Source organism: Phacochoerus africanus, chromosome 2 (assembly GCF_016906955.1).
Source record: "Phacochoerus africanus isolate WHEZ1 chromosome 2, ROS_Pafr_v1, whole genome shotgun sequence".
Classification (NCBI taxonomy): Eukaryota; Metazoa; Chordata; class Mammalia; order Artiodactyla; family Suidae; genus Phacochoerus; species Phacochoerus africanus.
This window is the reverse complement of record NC_062545.1, coordinates 97,755,648-97,780,967: the sequence shown is the minus strand read 5'-3', so window position 1 is coordinate 97,780,967 and position 25,320 is coordinate 97,755,648. Positions and strand designations below refer to the sequence as shown.

The following is a 25,320-nucleotide window of genomic DNA, read 5'->3' as shown; positions in this document are numbered from 1 at the left end:
ACTTAACGTATTTTCAGTTGAGTGGCGTGGCCTATGTGTGTTGTGTGTGTGTGTGTGTTTTAAGTAGAAAAGGATAGCTTTTATTACTTTGCCAGGCAAAGGAGGCCCAACAGGCTAATGCCTGCCCTAAAGAGATGCCTTCCTTTGGGCAAAGACTGGGAAGGGGCCTTATAATCTAGAAGTGGAAAATAGGGCTGCAAATAAAGATCAGGGTAGATGCAAGCTTGCATTCTTCTTCAAAGCTGGTGTCAGGCGGTTCCGGGATGGGTTCTGGTGGTCTTTGAAGTTATCGCACTGTGACGTTTTTTCTGGAATGAAGAATGTTCATCAAGCAGTTAATATCTTCCATTGTCTGGAATTGCCTTTGTAATTGACCTGCTGACTTGACCAGAGGGACACAGACCTGTGAGAATGGCAAGTGTGGATCCAGGCTAGACAGAGCTGGCAGGAGCGTTTGACTGAGGGTTGTAGCGGGGGAGGGAGGCATGGCTGTGGGCTTGTACAACCAGGCTGGAATAGGAACTGGGGTGGGGTTCTATTCTTGCCTTCACGTCCATTATTACTGCTGAAGAGAAGGCTTAAGGACACAGCCATTGTAGCGATTTTGCTTTTAGGTTTAGGAAGACATGGCTGAAAACAATAGCAGTTTCTATAGCTCAAGCTGAGTTACCCCTTGACCCCTCTCCAGTGTCTTCCTCAGATGGCAACATACTTATTTTTGAAAGGCTAACAGCTTTTTCATAGTTGTCTGCTTTCTGCTTTCAGTGAAAAGAAATTGTTCAAATACACATGCTTTTTTTGTTTGTGTGGCCTGGTCTTGAAAAATCTGGATGTGCCTTTATTTTACTTTATTTTATTTTTAGTTTTGCTTTTTATGTTTATTTATTTATTTATTTATCTTTTTGCCTTTTCTAGGGCTGCTCCCTCGGCATATGGAGGTTCCCAGGCTAGGAGTCCAATTGGAACTGCAGCTGCCAGCCTATGCCTCAGCCACAGCAACTCGGGACTCAAGCCATGTCTGCGACTTACACCATAGCTCATGCAATGCCAGATCCTTAACCCACTGAGTGAGGCCAAGCATCGAACCCGAAACTTCATGGTTCCTAGTAGTAGTAGTAGCTGTGCCATAATGGGAACTCCCCAGATGTGCCTTTCTTAATTTCTTTAGTTTGTAAAGCACTTGACAGACTCGGAGCACATTATCTCATTTCACCCTTCCAATAATCCCCATCTTAGCGTCTAGTAAATTAACACTAGGAAGCATTCAGCTATTAGCTTTGAGTCACATATCTTGTGTGTGGTGGAAATGGGATTCATAGCCAAGTATGGTATTAAAGCCTGTGTATGTCCCATTTAGAACAGCAAGGAAGTAGACTAACTGGCAAAAAGTGAGATGTGGTTTTTGCCCTCAAACAAGAGAAGCAGTGTGGTCGAGTGGTTTCAGAATACAGAGCCAGCTTCTTGTCCTGTGAAATGAAGATAATAATTATACATATATCATAGGATTGTTATAAGAATTAGACAAGATGTCCCATGCAAAATACTTGGAATGCTGTTTGGAACACAGCAAGCATTCTAGGTCTATTAGACCTAATTATTGATATTAATTAATAATAATTTATACTTGCAGGTAAAGTGAGTTGGTCCATTTGGTTTTCTCTTTGGGTAAAAGAGATCGGGAAGGAAATAGGAAAGAAAGATCAAAGTTGACAGCAGAGGCAGGTAAAATGAAGTCCTTGGCCTTTATCCCAAGTATTTTGTTGCCATGTAGATTTTATTATTTTTTTTAATTAAAAACTTTTTTTTTCCCTTTTGGGTGCTCTGCAGCTGCAGTTGTGGCAATGGCGGATACCCAACTCACTGTGCCAGGCTGGGGATTGAACCCGCTTCTCAGCACTCCTGAGATGCCACCAGTCCTGTTGCTCCACAGCAGGAACTCACCATATAGGTTTTAATACATAATATTTGGATAATTGGATTTGGATAATGTTGTTGGTGAAAGTTAAAACCTTTCCTTGTGGTTGGAGGCAGCAATAAGGAAAACTTCTTTTCCTTGTATCTTATTTTCTCCAGCTGTAAATATGGAAATAACTTTGATCTCACTGTGTTTATGGAGCATGTTGTGGTCCTTTGATGCAAAGTGCAGCACCCCTAACACATCCCATGGCCAGTCTTCAAAGAAACACAGCTTTGGTGGGTAACGCAAAGTCAGTGCCTCCTCCCCATTCTAGGGGGACTCTCTGGGCTTGCAGAGGGCATCGATGGCAATTTGCATCTTTTATGCAAAATCAGAAGTTATAAAATGAAATGCAAACCATGGAGAGTCTTCTTTGGCCTCTTCTCCTTTGCATTTACTAACAGTCATTTTTCTCCTTGCTCCACTCTATGATGTTCTCTGCTTTCCTCTTGCAGTCAACTCCTCGAGCCAGGAACTGTGATTGTTCTTTTGTCTTTTGTAATGTCTATGGCAGTAGTTCTCAAACAGTGTTACAGTCCTTAGAGGAGGATAAACAGTGAAGATTCCCTGACCCCTAGGGTGAGACATAGGGGTCTGCCTGTTTACAGGCAGCCTGGGTGATTCTGGCACAGGTGGTCCTTGGAGCCCACAACTAGAGAAACTGTGGAACTGGGTAACACATGTCATGATAGGATGGGTGTGAGATACAGCATAGAACTGGGTATGGGGGAGTTCCTGCTATGATGCAGTGGGTTAAGGATCTGGCTTGTCTCTACGGCATTGCTGTTTTGATCCCCTGGCTAGGTGCGGTGGGTTAAGGATCTGGTGTTGCTGTAGATGCATCTCAGATTTGATCCCTGGCTTGGGAACGTGCATATGTCTCAGTGTGGCTGAAAAAGGAAGAAAAAAGAACTGGATGTGGGAATGCTCTGATGGCACCACCTGTAATTCTGATGGTAGCTTTGGAGGCTGTAGGTACTCTGCTTCCCCTCTGCCTCCAGGGGCCACAGGGTAAAACAGGAAGCTAGAAACAGTTTTCAGAGGCTCCTGCCGCACGAGCCGCTCACAGCTAGGGAGGAAGTCACACTGTGTCTGTACCGAGTGAGACCAGACTTGAGTGTTAGAGCTGGGGTTGGGGCAGTGGGCTTCCCCACCACCAGACAGCCCACAGAGACTTCCTCCTTCTGAACCCACCACCCCTCCTGGTCTGGACTGCCTGCTGGTCTCTCAAGACTGTTTTTTTTTTTTTTTTTTAATTCTTTGGTTCACATATCTCCTGGATGTGGTACACATGTGCTCACTTCTGGATCCAGCAAAATTTTCGTCTTAAAGAAAATTAAGTAACTTTATGTTTTAACATACTAATCTATTGATTAAAATTTGAATGCTGTTTACCTCTTTACAATTTGAACATTGTAAACCTTACATTCTGGGTCTTTGGGAGGTTTGCTGGGCGCTTGGATCTGCCTTCTTTTTCATCTCTTGGCCTCACCCAGGATGCCAAGACCAGATTCATTTTCAAGGCTTGCCTTCCTCCATTCCTTCTAGTAACTGTCTCCCATCCATTATTCCTCTGACTCCTCATCAATTTTTTTTGGCTTTTTTTTTTTTGAGGTATAATTTACATGAGATGAAATGCATGGATCAGCAAGTTTTGAAAAGTGCACATACCTATACAACTCACACCTCTACAGAAAGATCTTTTTTTTTTGTCTTTTGTCTTTTCAGGGCCACACCCATGGCATATGGAGGTTTCCAGGCTCACAGCAACAATGGATCCTTAACCCACTGAGCAAGGCCAGGGATCGAACCCATAACCTTACGGTTCCTAGTCAGATTAGTTTCTGCTGCACCACGAGGGGAACTCCCCAGAACGATCTTGATAGGATGCAAGTCTATCGTTCCAAGAAGTTCCCTCATGGCCTTTCCTAGTCCACCCTCAATTTCTTCTGACTCAGGCAATCACTGTTCTTACTTCTTTATCATAGAAATAAGTCCTAGAAGTTCATGTAAATGGAATCATACAGTAAATATCTTTTGTGTCTAGAATCTTTCACTAGCATAATGTTTGTTTGTTTGGTCTTTTTAGGGCCGCACCCTTGGCATATGGAGGCTCCCAGGCTAGGGGTCTAATTGGAGCTGCAGCTGCCAGCCTACTCCAGAGCCATAGCAATGCAGGATCCAAGCCACATCTTTGACCTAGACCATAGCTCATGGAAAAGCCAGATCCTTAACCCACTGAGTGAGGCCAGGGATCCAGCCTGCGTCCTCATGGATGCTAGTCAGATTTGTTTCTGCTGAACCACGGTGGGCACTCCACTGGCATAATGTTCTTGATATTCATCCACGTGGTTTCAGTGTCAGCAGTTCTTTCCTTTCTATTGCTGAGTAGCATTCCATGGTATGAGTATTCCACACATTGTTCATCATTCATCAGTTGTTAGACATTTGGGTTGTTTCCAGTTTGGGGCTATTTTGAATAAAAGTCCTATGAATATCCTTGTACGGGTGTTTTTGTGGACATATGCTTTCCTTTCATGTGGGTAAATGCTTTGGAGTAGAACTTTGGGTCACAGGGTGTGTATATGTTTAGCTTTTTGAGAAATTGCCATTTTTCCCAAAATGATTATACCATTTTTACACTCCCATCAGCATGAATCAGAGTTCTGATAGTTCAGCATTGTTGTCTACATTTAATGTTGACTTTTTAATTTCAGCTCTTCTGGTGGGCATGAGTAGATATCATTGTGACTTAAAGTTGAATTGCCCTGTCATGTTAAACAACTTTTCATGACATTTTTGTGCAAAAGAAAGTTTCATGAAGTGTTTATGAAGTGAAAGTGGTATGCCCTTTTTGAGGGATGGCTTATATTTTTATTATTCACTTGTTGAATTTCATGAATTTATATATTCTGGATACAAGTCCTTTGACAGGCATATATAATATGAATATCTTCTCCCAGCATGTGGCCTTTTTCTTTAGCAGTTCATATGTTTTGTGTCCTCTGTAGGAAATATTTTCCTGCCTCAAGTCCTTAAAGGTATTTGCCTATGTTTTCTTCTAAAAACTTTATATTTTGGTTTTTCATCTGAGTCTGTAACCCATCTCACCTTAATATATGTGCATTTTGAGCCGTGGGTGAGGTGAGCAGAGGAACTTCTCTCCCCCAGCTTTAAGCAGTTGTCCCAGGACGACTTGTTGAAAAGACTGTCATTTCCCACCTTGAATGGCTTTGGCACCTTTAGGAAAGTCAATTGACACGTGAGTCTATTCCTAGACTCTGTTCTGTACCATTGATTTACTTGTCCGTCCTCAAAGCAGAGACCCAAGCTACAGCAGTGGCAGTGCTGGATCCTTAAGCTGCTCTGCCACAAAAGAACTCCCAGTACTTTCTTTCTCTTTCTTTCTTTCCTTTTCTTTTTTTTGCTTTTTAGGGCCGCACCCGTGGGATATGAAGGTTCCCAGGCTAGGGGTCGAATCGGAGCCATGGCCACTGACCTGTGACACAGCCACAGCAATTCTGGATCCAGGCCGAGTCTGTGACCTACACCACAGCTCACGGCAATGCCAGATCCTTAACCCACTAGGTGAGACCAGGGATTGAACCCGCAACCTCATGATTACTAGTCGGAGTTGTTTCCGTTGCACCAGAAAGGGAACTCCCCAGTACTTTACTTTTTTGATTATTATAAATTCCTAGCAACTTTTAAAGTCAGCTCTTTTTTCTTTAAAAAAAATTGTTTTGAAAAAAATTGTTTTGTCTCTTCTAGGCCCTTTAATTCTATAAATTTTAGGGTAACTGGCATATTCCTATAGAGAAGACTTTTAGGAATTTGATGGGATTGTATTGAATCTCTAGACCAATTTGGAGATAATTGATACATGGTGTATGTCTGCCTTAATTTTTATTTCTTTCAGCAGTGCATTGTAATGTTCAGTGAAGAAATTTTGTGTAAACTTTTAAGCATTTATTATTTAATATTTTATATCTTTTATGCCATGTAAATGATGTTTAATTTTCTTTTGCTGCTGGTATATAGAATTATATATATATATATATATTTTTGTCTTTTTGCCTTTTCTAGGGCTGCTCCCGTGGCATATGAAGGTTCCCAGGCTAGGGGTCTAATTGGAGCTGTAGCTGCCGGCCTATGCCACAACCACAGCAGTGTAGGATCCAAGTCGTGTCTGCGACCTACACCACAGGTCACAGCAATGCCGGATCCTTAACCTACTGAGAAAGGCAAGGGATCGAATATGCAACCTCATGGTTCCTAGTTGGATTCGTTAACCACTGAGCCACGACGGGAACTCCCTATAGAATTATAATTGATTTTTGTGTACTGACCTTGTGCCCTGCAGTCTTGTTACTTTATTAGTTCTAGTGATTTTTTTTTTGAGTAAATTTCTTAGGATTTTCTATGTACACAATTGTGTTGTCTGCAGATAAAGGCAGGATTTTTTTTGTTTTTCTTTTTAATTTTGGCTGTGCTTATGTGACATGCATAAGTTCTTTGGCCAGGGATCAAACCTACACCAAAACAGCAACCTGAGCCACAGATCCTTAACCTGCTGTGCCACCAGGGAACTCCTAAAGGCAGTTTCACTATTTCCTTTTCTTAAAATTTTTTATTTTATTTTTATTATTTATTTATGTTTCCTTTTTTGGCTGCCCTGAGGCAAGTGGAGTTCCCAGGCCAAGGGTCAGATCTGAGTTGCAGTTGTGATCTATACCCACAGCTGCTGCAGTGCTGGATCCTTTTAACTCACTGTGCCTGGCCGGGAATCAAATCTGCATCCTGGCACTACAGAGACACTGCCTATCCTGTTGCATGTACCACAGCAAGAATGCCCCACTTCCTTTTTGACATGTACATTTTAAATTATTTTTGCTTCTTCTTTTTTTTTTGTCTTTGTCTTTGTTGTTGTTGTTGTTGCTATTTCTTGGGCTGCTCCCGAGGCATATGGAGGTTCCCAGGCTAGGGGTTGAATCGGAGCTGCAGCCACCGGCCTACGCCAGAGCCACAGCAACGCGGGATCCGAGCTGCGTCTGCAACCTACACCACAGCTCACGGCAACGCCGGATCATTCACCCACTGAGCAAGGGCAGGGACCGAACCCGCAACCTCATGGTTCCCAGTCGGATTCGTTAACCACTGCGCCACGACGGGAACTCCCTATTTTTGCTTCTTTAGCTTTATTTCCTCTTTATAGGAGGAGAGTGTTCGGTCTTTCATTGTTAAGTTGTTAGCTGTAGGTTTCTGTAGATGCCCTTTGTCAGCTTGAGGACATTGATGATTTGCATTTTTTCTTTCTGTCTCTCTTGTTTTTTGATCAACCCATGTATGGATTTACTGATTTTATTAAACTTTTCAGGGGACTAACTTTTGGTTTCATTAATTTTGTTTTTTTGGGTTTTTTTTTTTTTTGGTTCTTTCCATAGTTCCATAAAGTGAAGCTTAGATCATTAATTTTACAACCTTTTTTTTTCTTTTCTAATATTAACACTTGGAGCTACAAATTTCCTTATAAACAATGTTTTGCTGCATCTCAAAAATTTTGATGTGTTTTCTTTGGTATTAATTGGTTGGAAATATCTTCTGATTTCTCATGTGAATCTCAGTCATTTTAAAAGACTCAATTTAAATCTTATTTCTTCTCTTTTCTGATGGCCCTAGCCTATTTTCTCTTTTCTTCCTCATTCATTATATATTTTCTTAATGTAATCTCATATTCTGTTTTAGTCTCTAATTTTCCTATGTGTACACATTTATTTTATGTCTGTGTCTTTTACTGACTCCAAGAACTCCATCCTATGCTAGGCTTGTGACCTTTTAAATACCTTGTCTGTAGGTGGCATACAATTAAGACATTTCTTAAGCATCATTATCATTAATGGAAGCTATTGTGGGTGACAAAGGTTGCGTATAATCCAGACATGCTTTATGAAGTTAACTGATTTTTAAAAATATGCTAACACAAATTAATATATAATAAGAGCCAAATGAAAGGAATCAGTCTGAAACATTCTAGGTATTCAGAAAAGGGAGAGGAGATTATAGGAAAAATTATTTGAAGAGGACTTCAGAGAGGACTTGGGTTTTGAATCAGCCCTGAAGCAGAGGTAGGGTTTATGTGAAGAGGAGAAGCTGCCATTTCCACTTGGGGAAAAGTACATGCAAAGGTCCTGGGGTAGATGTGCACATTGCCTACCTGGTGGATAAGGGAGAGACCAGCTAGGGGAGAGAAGTCAGGGCTCAGTGAAGCAGGATATGTGAGCAGCATAGGAAGGAGTTTCCAGGCCAGATACCCACCACTTGGCCATGGGCACACTTTGTTTCCCCTTGGAGGTTTCCTTTCATTTCTTGACGTTGGAGTCCAGTCATGCATCTGAAGCAGCAATTCTGTTTTTTTAAGGCTGGTGGCTAGGAGGCCTGGTGATTTGGTTTGTTTTCAGGAAACCCTGGTCTAGCTCCACCCTCCCTGCCCAGCTCAGTGTCCGCACCCTTCCTTAATTAAGAATAAGGAAACTACTATTTCCAAACGAGTATCATAAAACAGAGAACCTGAGTGTACTTCTCTGGGAAGACCAAAGCCCTCTGTCTACAAACCAACGTTGACCTTTTCTACCCATTCATTCTCTCATTCATGCAGGAGGCTTTGTTTTTATCCTTCTTTTCTATTGCATCTGGCTGGGAGCACAACAGCCATTTTCACCCCACAGAATTTTACTCTAGGACTTTGATGTGCATAATTTTTGGGGTGTATGTGTGTGTGTGCAGGAGTGTTTCAAGACTTGAGAGAAGCTGCAGGCCCTTGCAGTAGAGTGAGGACAGCAAGGCTACTCACGTGGGGGATCGCAAACAGCAAATTCAGAAGCTGAGCAGTCTGAGAGGGAGGGTTAGGGTTGCTCAGAGAAGGTATCCAGAAACCTTGGGGTTGCAGGGCTGGATGTGGATTCAGGAGGCATCCACTGAGTTACTGCTGAGCACTGCATTTCAGGACGCAGAAGTCTATTCTGCTGAGACAAAAGAGTGTGTGGGAGGCGGAGAATGAGGCTTTGGTAGAGGCTATTTCCTTAGGCTTCTGAAACCTAAACCTATGCTCAAACAATAGCCAGAACCTATAAAGTTAGGTGTATTTCTAACTTAGATTGATTTGTATGCCCATGTGTAAAATTTATTATACTTATTGTTATTATTATTATTTTAAGGGCTGCACTTGCAGCATATGGAAGTTCCCAGGCTGGGGTCAGTCAGATAGGAGCTACATTTGCCGGCTTATGCCACAGCCATAGCAATGTGGGATCTGAGCCATGTCTGAGCCATGTCTGAGCCATGTGTGCAACACAGCTCACAGCAATGACAGATCCTTAACCCACCGAGCGAGGCCAGGGATTGAACCCACATCCTCATGGATACTAGTTGGGTTCGTCACCGCTGAGCCACAGTGGGAACTCTCAATTTATTATGCTTATAATAATCCTTTTTTTGAAATGCTCTGTGAGTTATGGCCAGGGAAGTTTCTAGATCCACATTGAAATCCGCCTCAGGACTTGGTTCTGCTGGGTCTTTTGGGCAACCCCGTCTGCTCAGCCAGGCCAGGACGAGCAGCAGCAAATGCAAGAGAGAAGTTGTGCTTGTCCAGTGTCAGGGGCTGGGCAGAGAGACATCTTCAGGAAGCCCTCACCCCCACCCAGTGGCAAAGAAATACCTCCCTCACTGGACTGGGGGCTGGGCTGGGGCTGGGTGAGTTCAGAGCTCCCCAGGAGTCCCCCAGAGGAAGCCTAATCAACCTCCCTAAGGGACTGGAATCTGGATTAGACCATCTATTACATGCGCTCAGGGGGTAGAAACCAGAAAACTAGCTGCGCTAGGGGATACTTTAGGGGTTATTCTTTACAGCTGCTGGTTTATTCACTTGGGGACCTAGGGGGACTTTGATTTTTATTTATTTATTTATTTATCTATTTGGCCACATCCACAGTATGTGGAAGTTCCTGGGCCAGGGATTGAACCCGCATCACAGCAGTGGCAATGCCAGATCCTTAACCCATGGTGGCACCAGGAAACTCCCTGATTTTTGAAATATACTGCATCTGGGATGCTTTGGGAGACTTAGGCAGCTTCCTCCAACCCCAGAGCACAGAGTAGAATAAAATAGGAATCAATGGCTAATTTAAAATTTAAAAAAATTCCTTTCCCTCAAATTGGGGCCAGACGGTGAGGAGGCTGCTGGCTACTGAGCTCCCTTCTTACTACCATGGGATGCCGGCCCCTCTCTCCCTTTCCTGCAGTCTGGCTCATCGATGCCCTTGACCCTCAGATCAGGCTTCTTGACTGTGGAAGAGAGGTCGCAGTCAAGCTCTGTGACAAGTTCGAGGACATGATGAAAAACTGGGTAGCCCTGGTTAAAATGGACCAGTGACGTGAATGAGTTTCCCTGGCAGGATGAAGGGTCATTTTTGCAGGGGGCTGAAGCGGGGCTTAGTTCCTGCTCCCTGCCTGGCCTGGTCAGGGCATGGTAGGGACCCAGGGAGGGGTCCCGAGCCCTGCTAGCTCCCTCAGCCATGTGCCTCTCCATTCTCTGTCACTTCCTTCCTGTGTTGTGGCCCTTTAGTTACGTAATTTTAAAAACTCTTCTATAGCTACATGCGCTCTGAACTTCTTCTGTTTTGTCCTTTTTGGTCACACGTGCCGTGGAGGTGTTTCAGAAACTCCCTATGGCCGGCTTGCCCATGTCCTGCCCTGTTCAGGCTTCAGGACTCAGGGCTGCTGTCACTGCTATGCCCCCCTCTAACGCAATGTTGTTTTTCTCACCAGAGTTCAGACATCCTCAGCACCATTGGCTACGACACCATCATCCAGCATCTCAACAATGGCCGCAAGAACTGCAAAGAGTTTGAAGACTTTTTAAAAGAAAGGTACATGCTGTTTCTCTCTGAAGACAGTGCGTGGATAAAACGCTCCCACACCGACAATGACAGTTTTCCGGGTTTTTTGTGTCTTTTTAGGGCTGCACCCTTGGCATGGTTTTATTTGTTTTTAGTGGTTCACAAGACCCGCTGCTGTACGTTATGGAAAATACCCAATAATTAAATACTAGCTTTGTCCCAAAGCTCTTTGAAATCTGTTTGAGAGAGAAGATTTATGGATGAAAGAGCAAACAAAATAAAATAAAATACTAAGTCATGTGATAACATGATACTGAAAGACCTCGGGAGAGGCGAGATTGTGGTTGTCTGGCAAAAGAGGGGCAGCTTCATGGAGAAAGAGTTCCTTGAAGGGTCCCTCAACTTGAGGCTGAGGAGGCTTTGATCAGTGGAGGAACATCTAGATATCTATGGGGGATGTCAAGCTGGGTCTGTGCAGTGACAGGGAGGCAGAGCCTGGTTCAGAGACCACTGAGCTGAGGGAGCAGTAGGAAGATGCAGGGGCAGGTCATGGCCCTCCAGAGGGTGGTCAGAATCGGAGGGCAGGGGGAGACTCTGGCATGGCTTAGAAGATTCCAGCCCCTCCCCTTCCCTCCCATCCCCTCCTCTCCCTGTATCGTCCCTTTCTTTCCTTTAAGATTAAAACAAATTCTGTATTTGGAGTTCCTGTTGTAGCTCAGCAGGTTAAGAACCCGACTTAAGTGTCTGCAGATGCAGATTTGATCCCTGGCTTTGCTCAGTGGGTTAAGGATCCAGCATTGCTGCAAGCTGCGGTGTAGGGCACAGATGTGGCTTGGATCTAGCTTTGCTGTGACTGTGACATAGGCTGGAGCTGCAGCTCTGATTTGACCCCTAGCCTGGGAACTTCCATATGCCGCAAATGCGGCCGTAAAAAGCAAAAAAACAAAACAAAACAAAACAAGACAAAAGAAAAACCCTCTATTTAATGGGGTAAGTTAGTTTTGTGGAATACTATTATTATTAGCCTGGAATACTCCACTTCTCAGTAATTCTGGATAAAGGAGTGCTTTAGGGGGATTTTTAGCCAAAGATCTGGATTATTGCCAGGATCCCAAACTGATGAACAGATTCTGTTTGTAAGGCAATGAGTGAGAGATTTGCAACTTGGAGACACAGACATCAAAGTGCTTTCAATCAAATCTCTTTATTTTCTACTCAAGAGAACATGAGGTAACATCAAACTCATACTGGTTGCTCCTCTCTCCTGGAACTGTCTCAGAGGTCCAGGGGAGCTAAGCACTGCTGCATTGTGGGTCTCAGGAGGGGCAGACAGAGAGAGGTCTATCTGCTATCAGGCACCATAGAGCTGGTTGCTGCACCTCCTCCGTTGAGGGACCACCTCCCTCTTCTACCCAAGCTGACTGACATAGGTGACAAGTTTCTTCTCCAGTTAGGGCTTTTATAAATTTTCTCCTTGGGAGTGAAATAGCTTTGCTATATATCCGTGAAGGAGATATTGGCGAATGGCCAAAGCTTCTGCTACCCAGGCAGAAGGTACATCCCCTGACAGAATGGGGATGATAATGTAAATCAATGATGGGAGTTCCCGTTGTGGCGCAGTGGTTAACGAATCCGACTAGGAACCATGAGGTTGCGGGTTCGGTCCCTGCCCTTGCTCAGTGGGTTAACGATCCGGCGTTGCCGTGAACTGTGGTGTAGGTTGCAGATGCGGCTCGGATCCTGAGTTGCTGTGGCTCTGACGTAGGCTGGCAGCTGCAGCTCCGATTGGACCCCTAGCCTGGGAACCTCCATATGCCACAGGAGCGGCCCAAGAAATGGCAAAGAAAAAAAAAATCAGTGGTATCTCCATTTTTTTGAATGTACCCCTCAGTAAGAAATTTATTTTATAGACGCATAAAAAGCATTTGACAAAGTCCAACATCCATTCATGATCAAGACCCTCGCCAAAGTGGGTATAGAGGGAACATTCATGAATATAATCAAAGCCATTTATGATAAACCCACAGCAAATATAATACTCAATGGGGAAACACTGAAAGCCTTCTCACTCCAATCTGGAACAAGACAGGGATGCCCACTCTCACCACTGCTCTTCAACATCGTTTTGGAAGTCCTAGCCACAGCAATTAGACAAACCAAAGAAATAAAAGGCATCCATATAGGAAGAGAAGAGATAAAACTGTCACTGTATGCAGACGACATGATACTATACATAGAAAACCCTAAGGACTCAACACAAAAACTACCTGAACTGATTAATAAATTCAGCAAAGTAGCAGGATATAAGATTAACATTCAGAAGTCAGTCGCATTTCTGTATACCAGCAATGAAATAGTAGAAAAGGAATACAAAAATACGATACCTTTTAAAATTGCACCTCACAAAATCAAATACCTCGGAATACACCTGACCAAGGAGGTAAAGGACCTATATGCCGAGAACTATAAAACTTTAATCAAAGAAATCAAAGAAGATGTAAAGAAAGGGAAAGATATTCCATGTTCATGCACTGGAAAAACCCATATTGTAAAAATGGCCAAACTACCCAAAGCAATCTACAGATTCAATGCAATCCCTATCAGATTACCCAGGACATTTTTCACAGAAGTAGAACAAACAATCCAAACATTTATATGGAACCACAAAAGACCCAGAATCGCCAAAGCAATCCTGAGAAACAAAAACCAAGCAGGAGGCATAACTCTCCCAGACTTCAAGAAATACTACAAAGCCACAGTCATCAAAACAGTGTGGTCCTGGTATCAAAACAGACAGACAGACCAATGGAACAGAATAGAGAACCCGGAAATAAACCCTGACACCTATGGTCAATTAATCTTTGACAAGGGAGGCAAGAACATCAAATGGGAAAAAGAAAGTCTATTCAGCAAGCATTGCTGGGAAACCTGGACAGCTGCATGCAAAGCAATGAAACTAGAACACACCCTCACACCATGCACAAAAATAAACTCAAAATGGCTGAAATAGACGACAGGACACCATCAAACTCCTAGAAGAAAACATAGGCAAAACACTCTCTGACATCAACATCATGAATATTTTCTCAGGTCAGTCTCCCAAAGCAATAGAAATTAGAGCAAAAATAAACCCATGGGACCTCATCAAACTGAAAAGCTTTTGCACAGCAAAGGAAACCCAAAAGAAAACAAAAAGACAACTTACAGAATGGGAGAAAATAGTGTCAAATGATGCAACTGACAAGGGCTTAATCTCTAGAATATATAAGCAACTTATACAACCCAACAGCAAAAAAACCAATCAATCAATGGAAAAAGGGGCAAAAGACCTGAATAGACAATTGTCCAAAGAAGATATACAGATGGCCAACAAACACATGAAAAAATGCTCAACATCGCTGGTTATAAGAGAAATGCAAATCAAAACTACCATGAGATATCACCTCACACCAGTCAGAATGGCCATCATTCATAAATCCACAAATAACAAGTGCTGGAGGGGGTGTGGAGAAAAGGGAACCCTCCTGCACTGTTGGTGGGAATGTAAACTGGTACAGCCACTATGGAGAACAGTTTGGAGATACCTTAGAAATCTATAGATAGAACTTTCATATGACCCCGCAATCCCACTCTTGGGCATCTATCCGGACAAAACTCTACTTCAAAGAGACACATGCACCCGCATGTTCATTGCAGCACTATTCACAATAGCCAGGACATGGAAACAACCCAAATGTCCATCGATAGATGATTGGATTCGGAAGAGGTGGTATATATACACAATGGGATACTACTCAGCCATCAAAAAGAATGACATAATGCCATTTGCAGCAACATGGATGGAGCTAGAGACTCTCATACTGAGTGAAATGAGCCAGAAAGACAAAGACAAATACCATATGATATCACTTATAACTGGAATCTAATATCCAGCACAAATGAACATCTCCTTAGAAAAGAAAATCATGGACTTGGAGAAGAGACTTGTGGCTGCCTGATGGGAGAGGGAGGGAGTGGGAGGGATCGGGATCTTGGGCTTATCAGACACAACTTGGAATAGATTTACAAGGAGATCCTGCTGAATAGCATTGAGAACTTTGTCTAGATACTCATGTTGCAACAGAAGAAAGGCTGGGGGAAAAATGTAATTGTAATGTATACATGTAAGGATAACCTGACCCCCTTGCTGTACAGTGGGAAAATAAAAAAAAAAATTAAAAAAAAGAAAGTAAAGAGGAAGAAACCGTGAAAAAAAAAAGAAATTCATTTTACACTGCCACCCAGTACATATATGCATAAAACAATAGTTTAAGAAGACATTACTACGCTATTATTTTATCCAATTCCACTTATTTAAAAACTGCTGGTCAGGGAGTTCCCACTGTGACACAGTGGGTTAAGGGTGTGGTGTTGCCACTGCAGTGGTATAGGTTGTAGCTTTGGCTGGGATTTTATCCCTCGTTTTGGAACTTCATATCCTTGGTTGTGGCCCCCAAAAACAAAAACAAAAACCCCCTGCTGGTCGTAACTCATTGAATTAATTTATAGTTTGCAAGTGGGCCATGACCCACAGTTTGAAAATTACAAGTCCAAACAGAACTGAAAAACTAAGATCCCACTTTTAAAATGTTTCACAAAAATATATGGGAAAAGGAGGAAATACATGAAAATTAAAGGTTTTTTTTTTTTTTTTGGTTTTATTTTTAGGGTCGTACCCGCAGCATATGGACAATCCCAGGCCTGGGGTCAAATGGGAGCTACAGCTGCCAGCCTACACCACAGCTACAGCAACATGGGATCCAAGCCATGTCTGTGATCTACACCACAGCTCCTAGCAATCCTGGATCCCTGGCCCACTGAGCAAGGCCAGGGATTGAACCTGCATACTCAGGGAGACGAATTGGATTCGTTTCTGCTGCACCACAATGGGAACTCCAAGACTTTTTTTTTTTTTTTTTTTTAATGGGGCTGCACTTGCAGCATATGGAAGTTCCTTGGGCCAGGAGTCAAATTAGAGCTGGAACTGCAATCTATGCTGCAGCTCCCTGCAGTGCCAGATCCTTAACCCACTGATTGAGGCTAGGGATCAAACCCGCATCCTCACAGATGCTGCGTCAGATCCCTAACCTACTTCATCACAATGGGAACTCCCAAATGAAAGATTCTTAAATATTTATACTATATTTCTAGTATACTGTCATTTTTCTGCAGTAGTTTCATAGCAAAAGAAACCAGTCTCATGTTTTCTGATTTGGGGGAAGAATCTGCTGGCATCAGGTCAGAGGGTCAGATATGTATGCTCTGAGTGTGGGAACTGAGGCCCCTGCGTAAGTGGCCTGCCTGGCTTTGGGCCTCCTTTCCTGCTGGTGTACTTGCCTGAAGGAGGCTGTTCCACTGAGGGCATGTGTCCTGTTCAGGGTTGACTTATGTGTGGAGTGCAGTCCTCTTCAGGTTTGGCGGCAGAGATCCAGCCTTTCTTTTTGCTGTTGTGGGTGTGGGGTGCTTGTGGGACCTGGCACTCAGTTGGCTGAGTCTGGGCCATAGTCTGATATTGCTGAAATACCTTTCTTGGGTCTTGAGCTGCCATAAATTTGAGATGGTACCCTGACATATTTGCATTTCTATGTACTAGAGGAGAACTACACACAAGCCCTGGGCAAATATAACAGCAATCCGTCATGTATTATTTATTATTTTTGGTCATCAAAGGTCATTGCATTCACTTATAACATTTTTATGATGTGTAGCAGTTTTAGGACCTGCCCTCTCCCTCCACACCCCAGAGTATTGGAGTCCATTATGGGCCTTTCTGGAATTTCTGGCAGCTCAATCTGCCCAGGGCAGGGAGGTTAAAGGGGAGATACTGCACTTCCCAGGGAACCTCCCTTCCCCACCCCCTCCAGATGGATCAAGGACTGTGCCCCTCCATCCCCCCGCACCCCGCATGGTTTATCTCTGTTACAGAAACCAGAAAGCATTCTTTCCATCCCAGATGGATTGCAGTAAACCCATCTATGCCCATTTGAGGTGGGCCAGAACAATCACTCAGGGCGAGGTGTAGCGTCACACGCTGCTCTAGAACAGGTGGAAGGCCACCTTTCTTGCATTGGTACTGCTGATCCCTGGGCCCTGTCTGTATGTGCTCTGTAGCTGAGCAGTCCCCAATAAGTTCTGGGCAACTTACTGTAACACAGCAAGTAAGGAACAAAACAGTAACAAAAAATCCATCAGGAAACAGTAAATTCGCCTACTTCACCTTCTGCAAAGATGAAATGGATGATGACAACCACAACCAACCTCTGAACAGTAGCACAAACAACCACATATTGAGCACTTGTTAGGTGCTGTGTTCGGTTGGAGCTTTGTCTCAGGATCTTTATTACAGTAATGTCGAGGTTTACACATCCCTTTGAAATATTCTCTTTGACATGCACCAACTACATAAAGTATTATTATTTCCATTCTGTCTTTGCATGAAAGTGTAGCTTTTTTTTTTTCTTTTTTAGGGCTGCACCTGCGGCACATGGAGGTTCCCAGGCTAGGGGTCGAATCATAGCTGTAGCTGCCGGCCCACACCACAGCCATAGCCATACCAGATCTGATTCACAGCTGCAAACTACCTGCAGCTGGTGGCATCACCAGGTCCTTAACCCACTGAGTGAGGCCAGGGATGGAACCCAGGTCCTTATGGAGATGAGTGGGGTTCTTAACCCACTGAGCTACAGCAGGAACTCTGAAAGTGTTAACTATTTATTTATTTTTTTATTGGTTGCCTATTTTTTTTTAAGAAAGTGTAACTTTTTAAACGAGATTGGATAAGTGATTTCCCACAGGAACCTAGAAAGTGACAGAGTCCATAACAGCTCCAGAAGCATCTCACACAGACCAGGTGTTGATGACTCATGGACTGTGGGCAGAAGGGGAGTTGACTTTCTGGAAGGAGGAGCTTGTTCCCAGCACGGAGATATTCTCTTCTTCCCCTTTCTTTCTGTTTCACGTTCTCCCTCAACACACCCATTCTATCTGTTCCAGCCCGACAGGTTTATTAGTGACCAAGCTTTGCATGTTCCTGCCTCTGTGTCTTTATTATTTCCTCACCTGGAATATCCTCCTTTCTCATCAAAGTAAATTCTCCCCATCCTTCCAGCTCCAGGTCCAATTTTTCTTTCCTCTTCTGATTTTTTTTTTCTTTAAAAGAAGCATTCTGAGAGTTCCCGTCGTGGTGCCGAGGAAATGAATCCGAATAGGAACCGTGAGGTTGCTTAACGGGTTCGATCCCTGGCCTCGCTCAGTGGGTTGAGGATCCGGTGTTGCCGTGAGCTGTGGTGTAGGTCACAGATACAGTTTGGATCTGGTGTTGCTGTGACTCTGGTGTAGGCTGGCAGCAACAGCTCTGATTCGACCCCTAGCCTGGGAACCTCCATATGCCGAGGGTGCGGCCCTAAAAAGACAAAAAACAAAACAAAACAAAACAAAAAGAAGCATTCTGCATAGCACTCCAGCCTGATGTCTTTCACTAGTTAACAATTAAAATGAGCCTCTCTTATCACTGGTAGCCCAAACCCATGGACTCTCCTGCCCCTGGAACCCCAGGTGGTGTTAGACATTACATACTGAGCTCCTGATACGAGCAGGAAATAAGAACTATAAAAAAATGAGGATAATCATACTGCAGAGGGTAGCTAATTAGACTATATTAATTATATTAATAGCTGCCATTTATCGAAGGCTTACTGGATACAAGCTATCCTGTGATTTGCATATATTATGTCATTTAATTCCCATAATAACCCTGTATGGCAAGTTTTATTATCCTTATTTTATTTTAATTTAACTTTAATTTAATTTAATTTTATTTTTTGTCTTTTCTAGGGCCACACCTGCAGCATATGGAGGTTCCAGGCTAAAGGTCTAATCAGAGCCGTAGCTGCCAGCCTACGCCACAGCCACAGCAACTTGGGATCCAAGCCGCGTCTGTGACTTACACCGCAGCTCACGGCAACTCCGGATCCTTAACCCACTGACTGAGGCCAGGGATTGAACCTGCAACCTCATGGTTCTTGTCGGATTCGTTAACCACTGAGCCACGACGGGAACTCCCTTATCCTTATTTTATAATTGAAGGAAATGAGGTTCAGAGAGGTTAGGTAACTTACCTACAATCAGATAGGTAGTAAGGGATAGCTCTGGTTTCAGGCCTAGGAAAGGTGGCCCCTGGAATCTGTGCTTTTAACTACAGCTGCTTAGTACAGTACCTGATACATGATACGTGGTGGGTAAATGGTGCCTATTATAAATATTGGTATGGAGTTCCCATCATGGTGCAGCAGAAGCGAATCCGACTAGGGACCATGAGGTTGTGGATTCTATCCCTGGCCTCAATCAGTGGGTTAAGGATCTGGAGTTGCCGTGAGCAGTGGTGCAGCCAGGTCGCAGATGTGGCTCAGATCTGGTGTTGCTGTGGCTGTGATATAGGCCAGCAGCTGTAGCTCCGATTAAACCCCTAGCCTGGGAACCTCCATATGCCATGGGTGGGCACGGCCCTAAAAAGACAAAAGACAAAAACAACCCCCCCCAACCCGAAGAACCCAAATTGTTGTTATAGTAAGACTAGAAGGTAGGTAGGGAATATATATTAGCTCCATTTTACCAATGAGAAAGCTGAGGTTGACTGAAGGTTTAAATTACCTGCCCAAATTACAAAAGGAGTACGTAGTAGATGCAGGACTTCTATTGTCCCCATGTCTAATGATTTTTCCACTTTAATAATTTCCTAAGAAGGCTGGATATATTCTCTGAAAGGGGGATTTTTGCCAGGGATTTGGTGGCCAGATCAGCTCTTTTAATTGTGTGTTGCCACATGATCCTGAGTAAGGAGGAGAGACGTGTGCTTGTGGAACCCCTTTATGCCTGCAGGTTAGTGGCTCCACCGATGGACTGGGGGATCCCCAGAGCCAGTGCTTTTCCCATAAGCTCCTGTACTCCCATTGTTCCTTTGTAGGGAGAAGTCAACCCATCCTAGTTACAGCTTTCCTTCTGGGATACTCACTGGTGGCTCTGCGGGTTAAGGACCCGGCATTGTCATTGCAGCAGCTCAGGTCACTGCATGGCACAGGTTCCATCCCTGGCCTGGAAACTTCCACATGCCGTGGGTGAGGGTTTAAAAAAAAGAGAGAGAGAATGGCAGATTGCCCAGGTAGGAGTAACAGATTCCCTTAGTCATTAGCACCTTGTGGTCAAGTTGCAGTCAAGCCATTATGTACTATATGTGTTTCCTCAGGCTGCTGTAGCACATTGCCACAAACTGACAAGCTTAAGACAACAGAAATTTATTCTCTTGGGAGTTCCCGTCATGGCTTGGCGATAATGAATCCTACTGGGATCCATAAGGATTTGGATTTGATCCCTGGCCTCATTCATTGGGTTAAGGATCTGGCGTTGCCGTGAGTTGCGGGGTAGGTCGGAGACACAGCTTAGATCCCATGCTGCTGTGGCTGTGGTGTAGGCTGGCAGCTATAGCTCCAATTCAACCCCTAGCCCGGGAACTTCCATATGCCGCAAATGTGGCCCTACACAGCAAAAAAGAAGAAGGAGAAGGAGAACGAGAAGAATAGGAAGAAGAAGAAATTTATTCTCTCATAGTTCTCAAGGCCAAAGGTCCAAAACCAAGATCTACAGGATTGTGCTCTCATGGGCTCTAGGACAGAGTCTGTTCCATGTCTTCTTTTTCTTAATTTCCAGTGCTGCTACCAATCCTTGGGGTTTCTTGGTTTGAAATTGCTGACAGCTGCTGGCCATAGCCATAGCAACTCCAGATCTGAGCCCCATCTCTGACCTATACCACAGCTCATGGCAACACTGGATCCTTAACCCACTGAATCCTCATGGATGCTAGTTGGGTTTGTTAATCACTGAGCCACAATGGGAACTTCTCCATCTCTTCTTCTATCATCATGTGGCACTCTTTTCCCATGACTTCAGAGCATCTTTATATTGGATTAAGGGTCCCTCCAAATTCAGTGTAACCTCAACTGATTATATCTGCAGGGACCCAAGTTCCAAATAAAGTCATACTCTGAGTTACTACTGGGGGTTAGACTTCAGTATATTTGGGAGGGTTGTGGGGGACACAAATCAGCCCATAACATATACTGGAATGGACTGGAAGCTGAGAGCTATATGGGAAATAAGAGACTGGGATGAGAGTCCAGACACCGGGGTCTTCAGGTCCAAGCTTCCTCGTAGCCAGTGGTGATATTGATCAAGACCTTTTTTGGTGTCACTTTCCTCCTCTATAAAGTGCATGGGATTGTATTAGACATTCTGTAAGATCTCCTCTGGATCTAATAATATGGTTCCTTTCAAGGCATTTATAATTCAGTCGAGAGGCTGTGAGTGACATCTGTGGTAAAAATGAGCAAGATATTTAAGTGTCAGCCTCCCCCCATCCCCTCTTTTTTGCTGCCCCCATGGCGTATGGATATTCTTGGGGCAGGGATTGAATCCGAGCTGCAGCTGTGACCTATGCCAAAGTGGCAGCAATGCTGGATCCTTAACCCACTGTGCCAGGGTGGGGATCGCATCTGTGCTTCCACAGAAACAAGCCAGATCATTAACCCTCTGTGCTGCAGCAGGAACTCTGAAGTGTCAGGTTTTATAGCAGAAAAACTTCAATTCATCTGACTTTGGGGCTGCAAGGAGCACTGGATTGAGGATCATCTGAGGCTGCTTTCAGGGCTTATGGAAAAGATCAAATCTGACAATATTTGCAGTGGATCAGTGACCTGGAAATAGCATAGGGATTATTCCTGGTCTGGGAATTTGAACAGGGGGCAGTAAAAGTGAGCTGAAATAGTCAAGGAGGACTTTTTTTTTTTTAATCACATCTCTAGTTGTATAATGATCATCACAATCCAATTTCACAGGATTTCCATCCCACAACCCAAGCACACCCTCCCACCCCCCAAGGAGGACTTGTGAAGAAAGTGTAGCCAGCTAAGTGCCTAGAGCAGTCTTCCCTCTTCTGTCACTTTTACTATTTGGTACATGTTCATTAGGGCCCTTGTTACATGGTAGCAAAATGAAAGTATTGGTTTGCATTCCCCTTCGTCCCTTACCTATGAGCTCCTCTAGGCAGGTCTCATATTTCAGTCATGTCTATGTTCTCTTAATGTGATGCCTGGCTCATGGTGAAAGTTCAGTAAATGACAAATTGAAGAGCAGATGAGAGGGAAAATTTGGATAGATGGTAAAAGAGTGATCTAGGTAAAGGCCTACTTATTCAGTGGTGATTTTGCATAGTCCTAGTGGTTCCTTCATTGGCTATAGGTCTCTGGATTCCATGGGTTCCCATTTCTCAATCTTGTGGTTGTTCCCCTGCTTTCATGAGGATGACGTTGTAGTTTCACTTTTATCAAACTCCTTCTTTTCTCCAAAGAGCATGCCATTGTGCTTGCCGAAAACTGAAAAAGATTGTCAAGGAAGCTTAATGGATATAATTCTGAAAGGATAAAATACATGTTCTTTCTCTCTCTATATATATACATACACATATACATATATATATACATATACATATATACACATACATACATACATACATATATATAAACAGAAAATAGCCTTAACATCTTTTTTTTTTGTTTTTGCCATGACATGCAAAGGCTTGATGTGGGATTGCAGTTCCTAGACAAGGGGTTGAACCTGGGCTGCAACAATGAAGGCACTGAATCCTAAGCACTAAACCATTATGGAACACCCCTTAACATCTTTTTATGTATAAAAATATTAAATATTTACTGTAGAGCATCATAATTTTTATAGATACAGTGAACAGAGATTCTGAAAGGTAGAAATAGTTTCTAGGGAGTTAAAGTGCGTCCTTTCTTAGAACTAGAGTCAGTTTCAGGTGTGTTTCATTTTACATTATCTGGAGTTGGCAAAAGTTTTAGAAATGGAATCTAAGAGTACAGGCCCAAGGAAAAAACGGGATTCTTGCTCCAGTTGTGGTAGGGAGGAGAAGGCAGTGTGTAAGATTGGAAGGGCATGAAGAAGGATTCACTCGCATGGTGTCTGAGCAAATAGAGTTGCCCACCATATAAGGAGCAAGGTGAACCCTAATGACACAAGAGCCATGCAAAAGTATCTCAGCCAAAAAAAAAAAAAAAAAAGGAGGGGGAGAAGAAGGGAGGGAAGGAGAGAGGAAGACAGAAAGTCAAAACAGGCAGAAGAGGAGCTTCCATTGTGGCTCTGAGGTAGTGAACCCGAATAGGATCCATGAGGATACAGGTTCGATCCCTGGCCTTGATCAGTAGGTTAAGGATCTGGTGTTGTTGCCGTGAGCTGTGGTGTAGGTCACAGACGTGGCTTGTATCTGGTGTTGCTGTGGGTGTGGTGTAGGCTGGCAGCTGTAGCTCCGATTGGACCCCTAGCCTGGGAACTTCCATATGCTGCACCTGTGGTCCTAAAAAGCAAGAAAAAAAAAGTTATCAAAGAAATAATCCAGGAAAAATTTAATGAAATGGAGAAGAACTAAACATATCTGAAAGGCACATGCTATAAAAGCAGGAACCATTGATACACAGTAATCAGTATTGATTATGATTACATAAGAATCAACATTAACATACATCCTGGTTAAATTATTGAATTAAAGAAAGAATACTTCAAATATCTAGGAAAGAAAAAAACCAAGTTTTCCAAACAGAAATGAACAGCGGGGAATCAGGAGGGCCTCAGGCATCGCTTCTCTTCAAAGGAAGAAACCGATGGAACAAGTTTAGCAGAGTTCAGTGAGGGAAGGTTTAAGAACATTTATTATACCAGTGAGGTTGTCGTTCAGATATAAAGGCCACAGGTATATGGTCTCAAGTATGAAAGAACTCAGGACAGACTGGTACCCTCCCTTCCCTTGAGCCATTTTGGCAAAAGATCTCAAAGTGATGAAATTTAGTCAAGCAAGAAATGAGCCAAAATACAAATCTTTGGGATGGAAAAGCTAGGGTCACAGGACTGGTGGTGAACATCCCATCAATTTTAATAAAAAGTTAAGGCTAAACCACTGGGGGACTTGTGATTGGAGAAAAGCATGTGTTGTAGACACAAATGAAGTAAATAATGTAAACAACATTGAGAAAGAGGTGGGAGTACAATAGTGCTGTCTCACCCTTTCACAGAGTGCTGTCAGACTTCTGAAACTGGTCATGAAAATATTTTAATTTCTTAATCACCTCACTTATTTTCATAAAATCTTTTTAGATTTAGAAGGCTCTTTTGGGAATTAATGTTTCCTGTGATAAAGAAACAATTATTGGAAATTCAGCAATTCCTTTGGCTTCACTTCGGTTTCCTTTTCTGTGAAATTTAAATAAAATCAGGCTTAATGTTTATTTTTATTTAATTCATTTATTCACTTTTAAATGTGAGAATGATTTCTATTTATTTATTTATTTGGCAGCTCCCTTGGCATGACAGACGTTCCTAGGCCAGGGATGGAACACAAGCCACAGCAGTGACAATGACAATTCCTTAGCCACTAGGCCACCAGTGAACTCCACCTTATTTTTAAATAGTTTGTTGAATAGGGCCTCATTTTTAAAAAATTACTCATGCCTGTCTGTCTGTCCATCTTGTCTGTATATCTGCATAAAGAAGTGTCCATTACAATCATCACCAGATGGTTTTTTTTGGGGTTTTTTTTTTTTTTTGGCTTTTTAGGGTCACACCCACGACACATGGGTGTTCCCAGGCTCGGGGTTGAATTGGAGCTGCAGCAACTGGCCTACACCACAGTCACAGCAATGCCAGATCTGAGCCACATCTGTGATCTACACCACAGCTCACGGCAATGCTGGATCCTTAACCCACTGAGGGAGGCCAGGGATCAAACCTGCATCCTCCTGGATGCTACTCAGATTCATTTCCACTGAGCCACAACAGGAGCTCCACCAGATGTTAATACTAATTATTTTTAGCTGGTGGAATTTTGGACACTTTGTTTCTTTCTTTTTTGTATTTTTCTTTTTGCTTATTTTTTTTGAATAATGAGCATGTATCATTTAAATAAAATGAATAAGGTCGTTATTTAGAAAAGACAAATGAGAGTGGGAGAAACTTTATAACATGTAAGGTAAATATTAATATTCATAATATATAAAGAACTTCTATGAAATAATAGGAAAAAGAACACTCAGTTAAAAATTCGGGGAGTTCCCGTCATGGCTCAGTGGTTAATGAATCCGACTAGGAACCATGAGGTTGCGGGTTCAATCCCTGGCCTTGATCAGTGGGTTAAGGATCTGGCGTTGCTGTGAGATGTGGTGTAGGCCAAAGACACGTCTCGGATCCTGCGTTGCTGTAGCTCTGGTGTAGGCCAGGCAGCTATAGCTCTGATTCGACCCCTAGGCTGGGAACCTCCATATGCCATGGGAACAGCCCAAGAAATGGCAAAAAAAAAAAAGACAGAAAAAT

At 43.3% G+C, this 25,320-nt stretch overlaps 1 protein-coding gene across 1 annotated transcript in view; it reads left to right on the top strand.

Annotated features, from left to right (window-relative positions):
• Positions 1–25,320, top strand: part of PSTPIP2 (proline-serine-threonine phosphatase interacting protein 2) — a 103,780-nt gene that overhangs the window by 31,428 nt on the left and 47,032 nt on the right. The window contains exon 2 of the mRNA XM_047764129.1: positions 10,781–10,881. Coding sequence (XP_047620085.1) covers positions 10,781–10,881 — 101 coding nt within the window. The remainder of the gene's footprint in view (positions 1–10,780; positions 10,882–25,320) is intronic.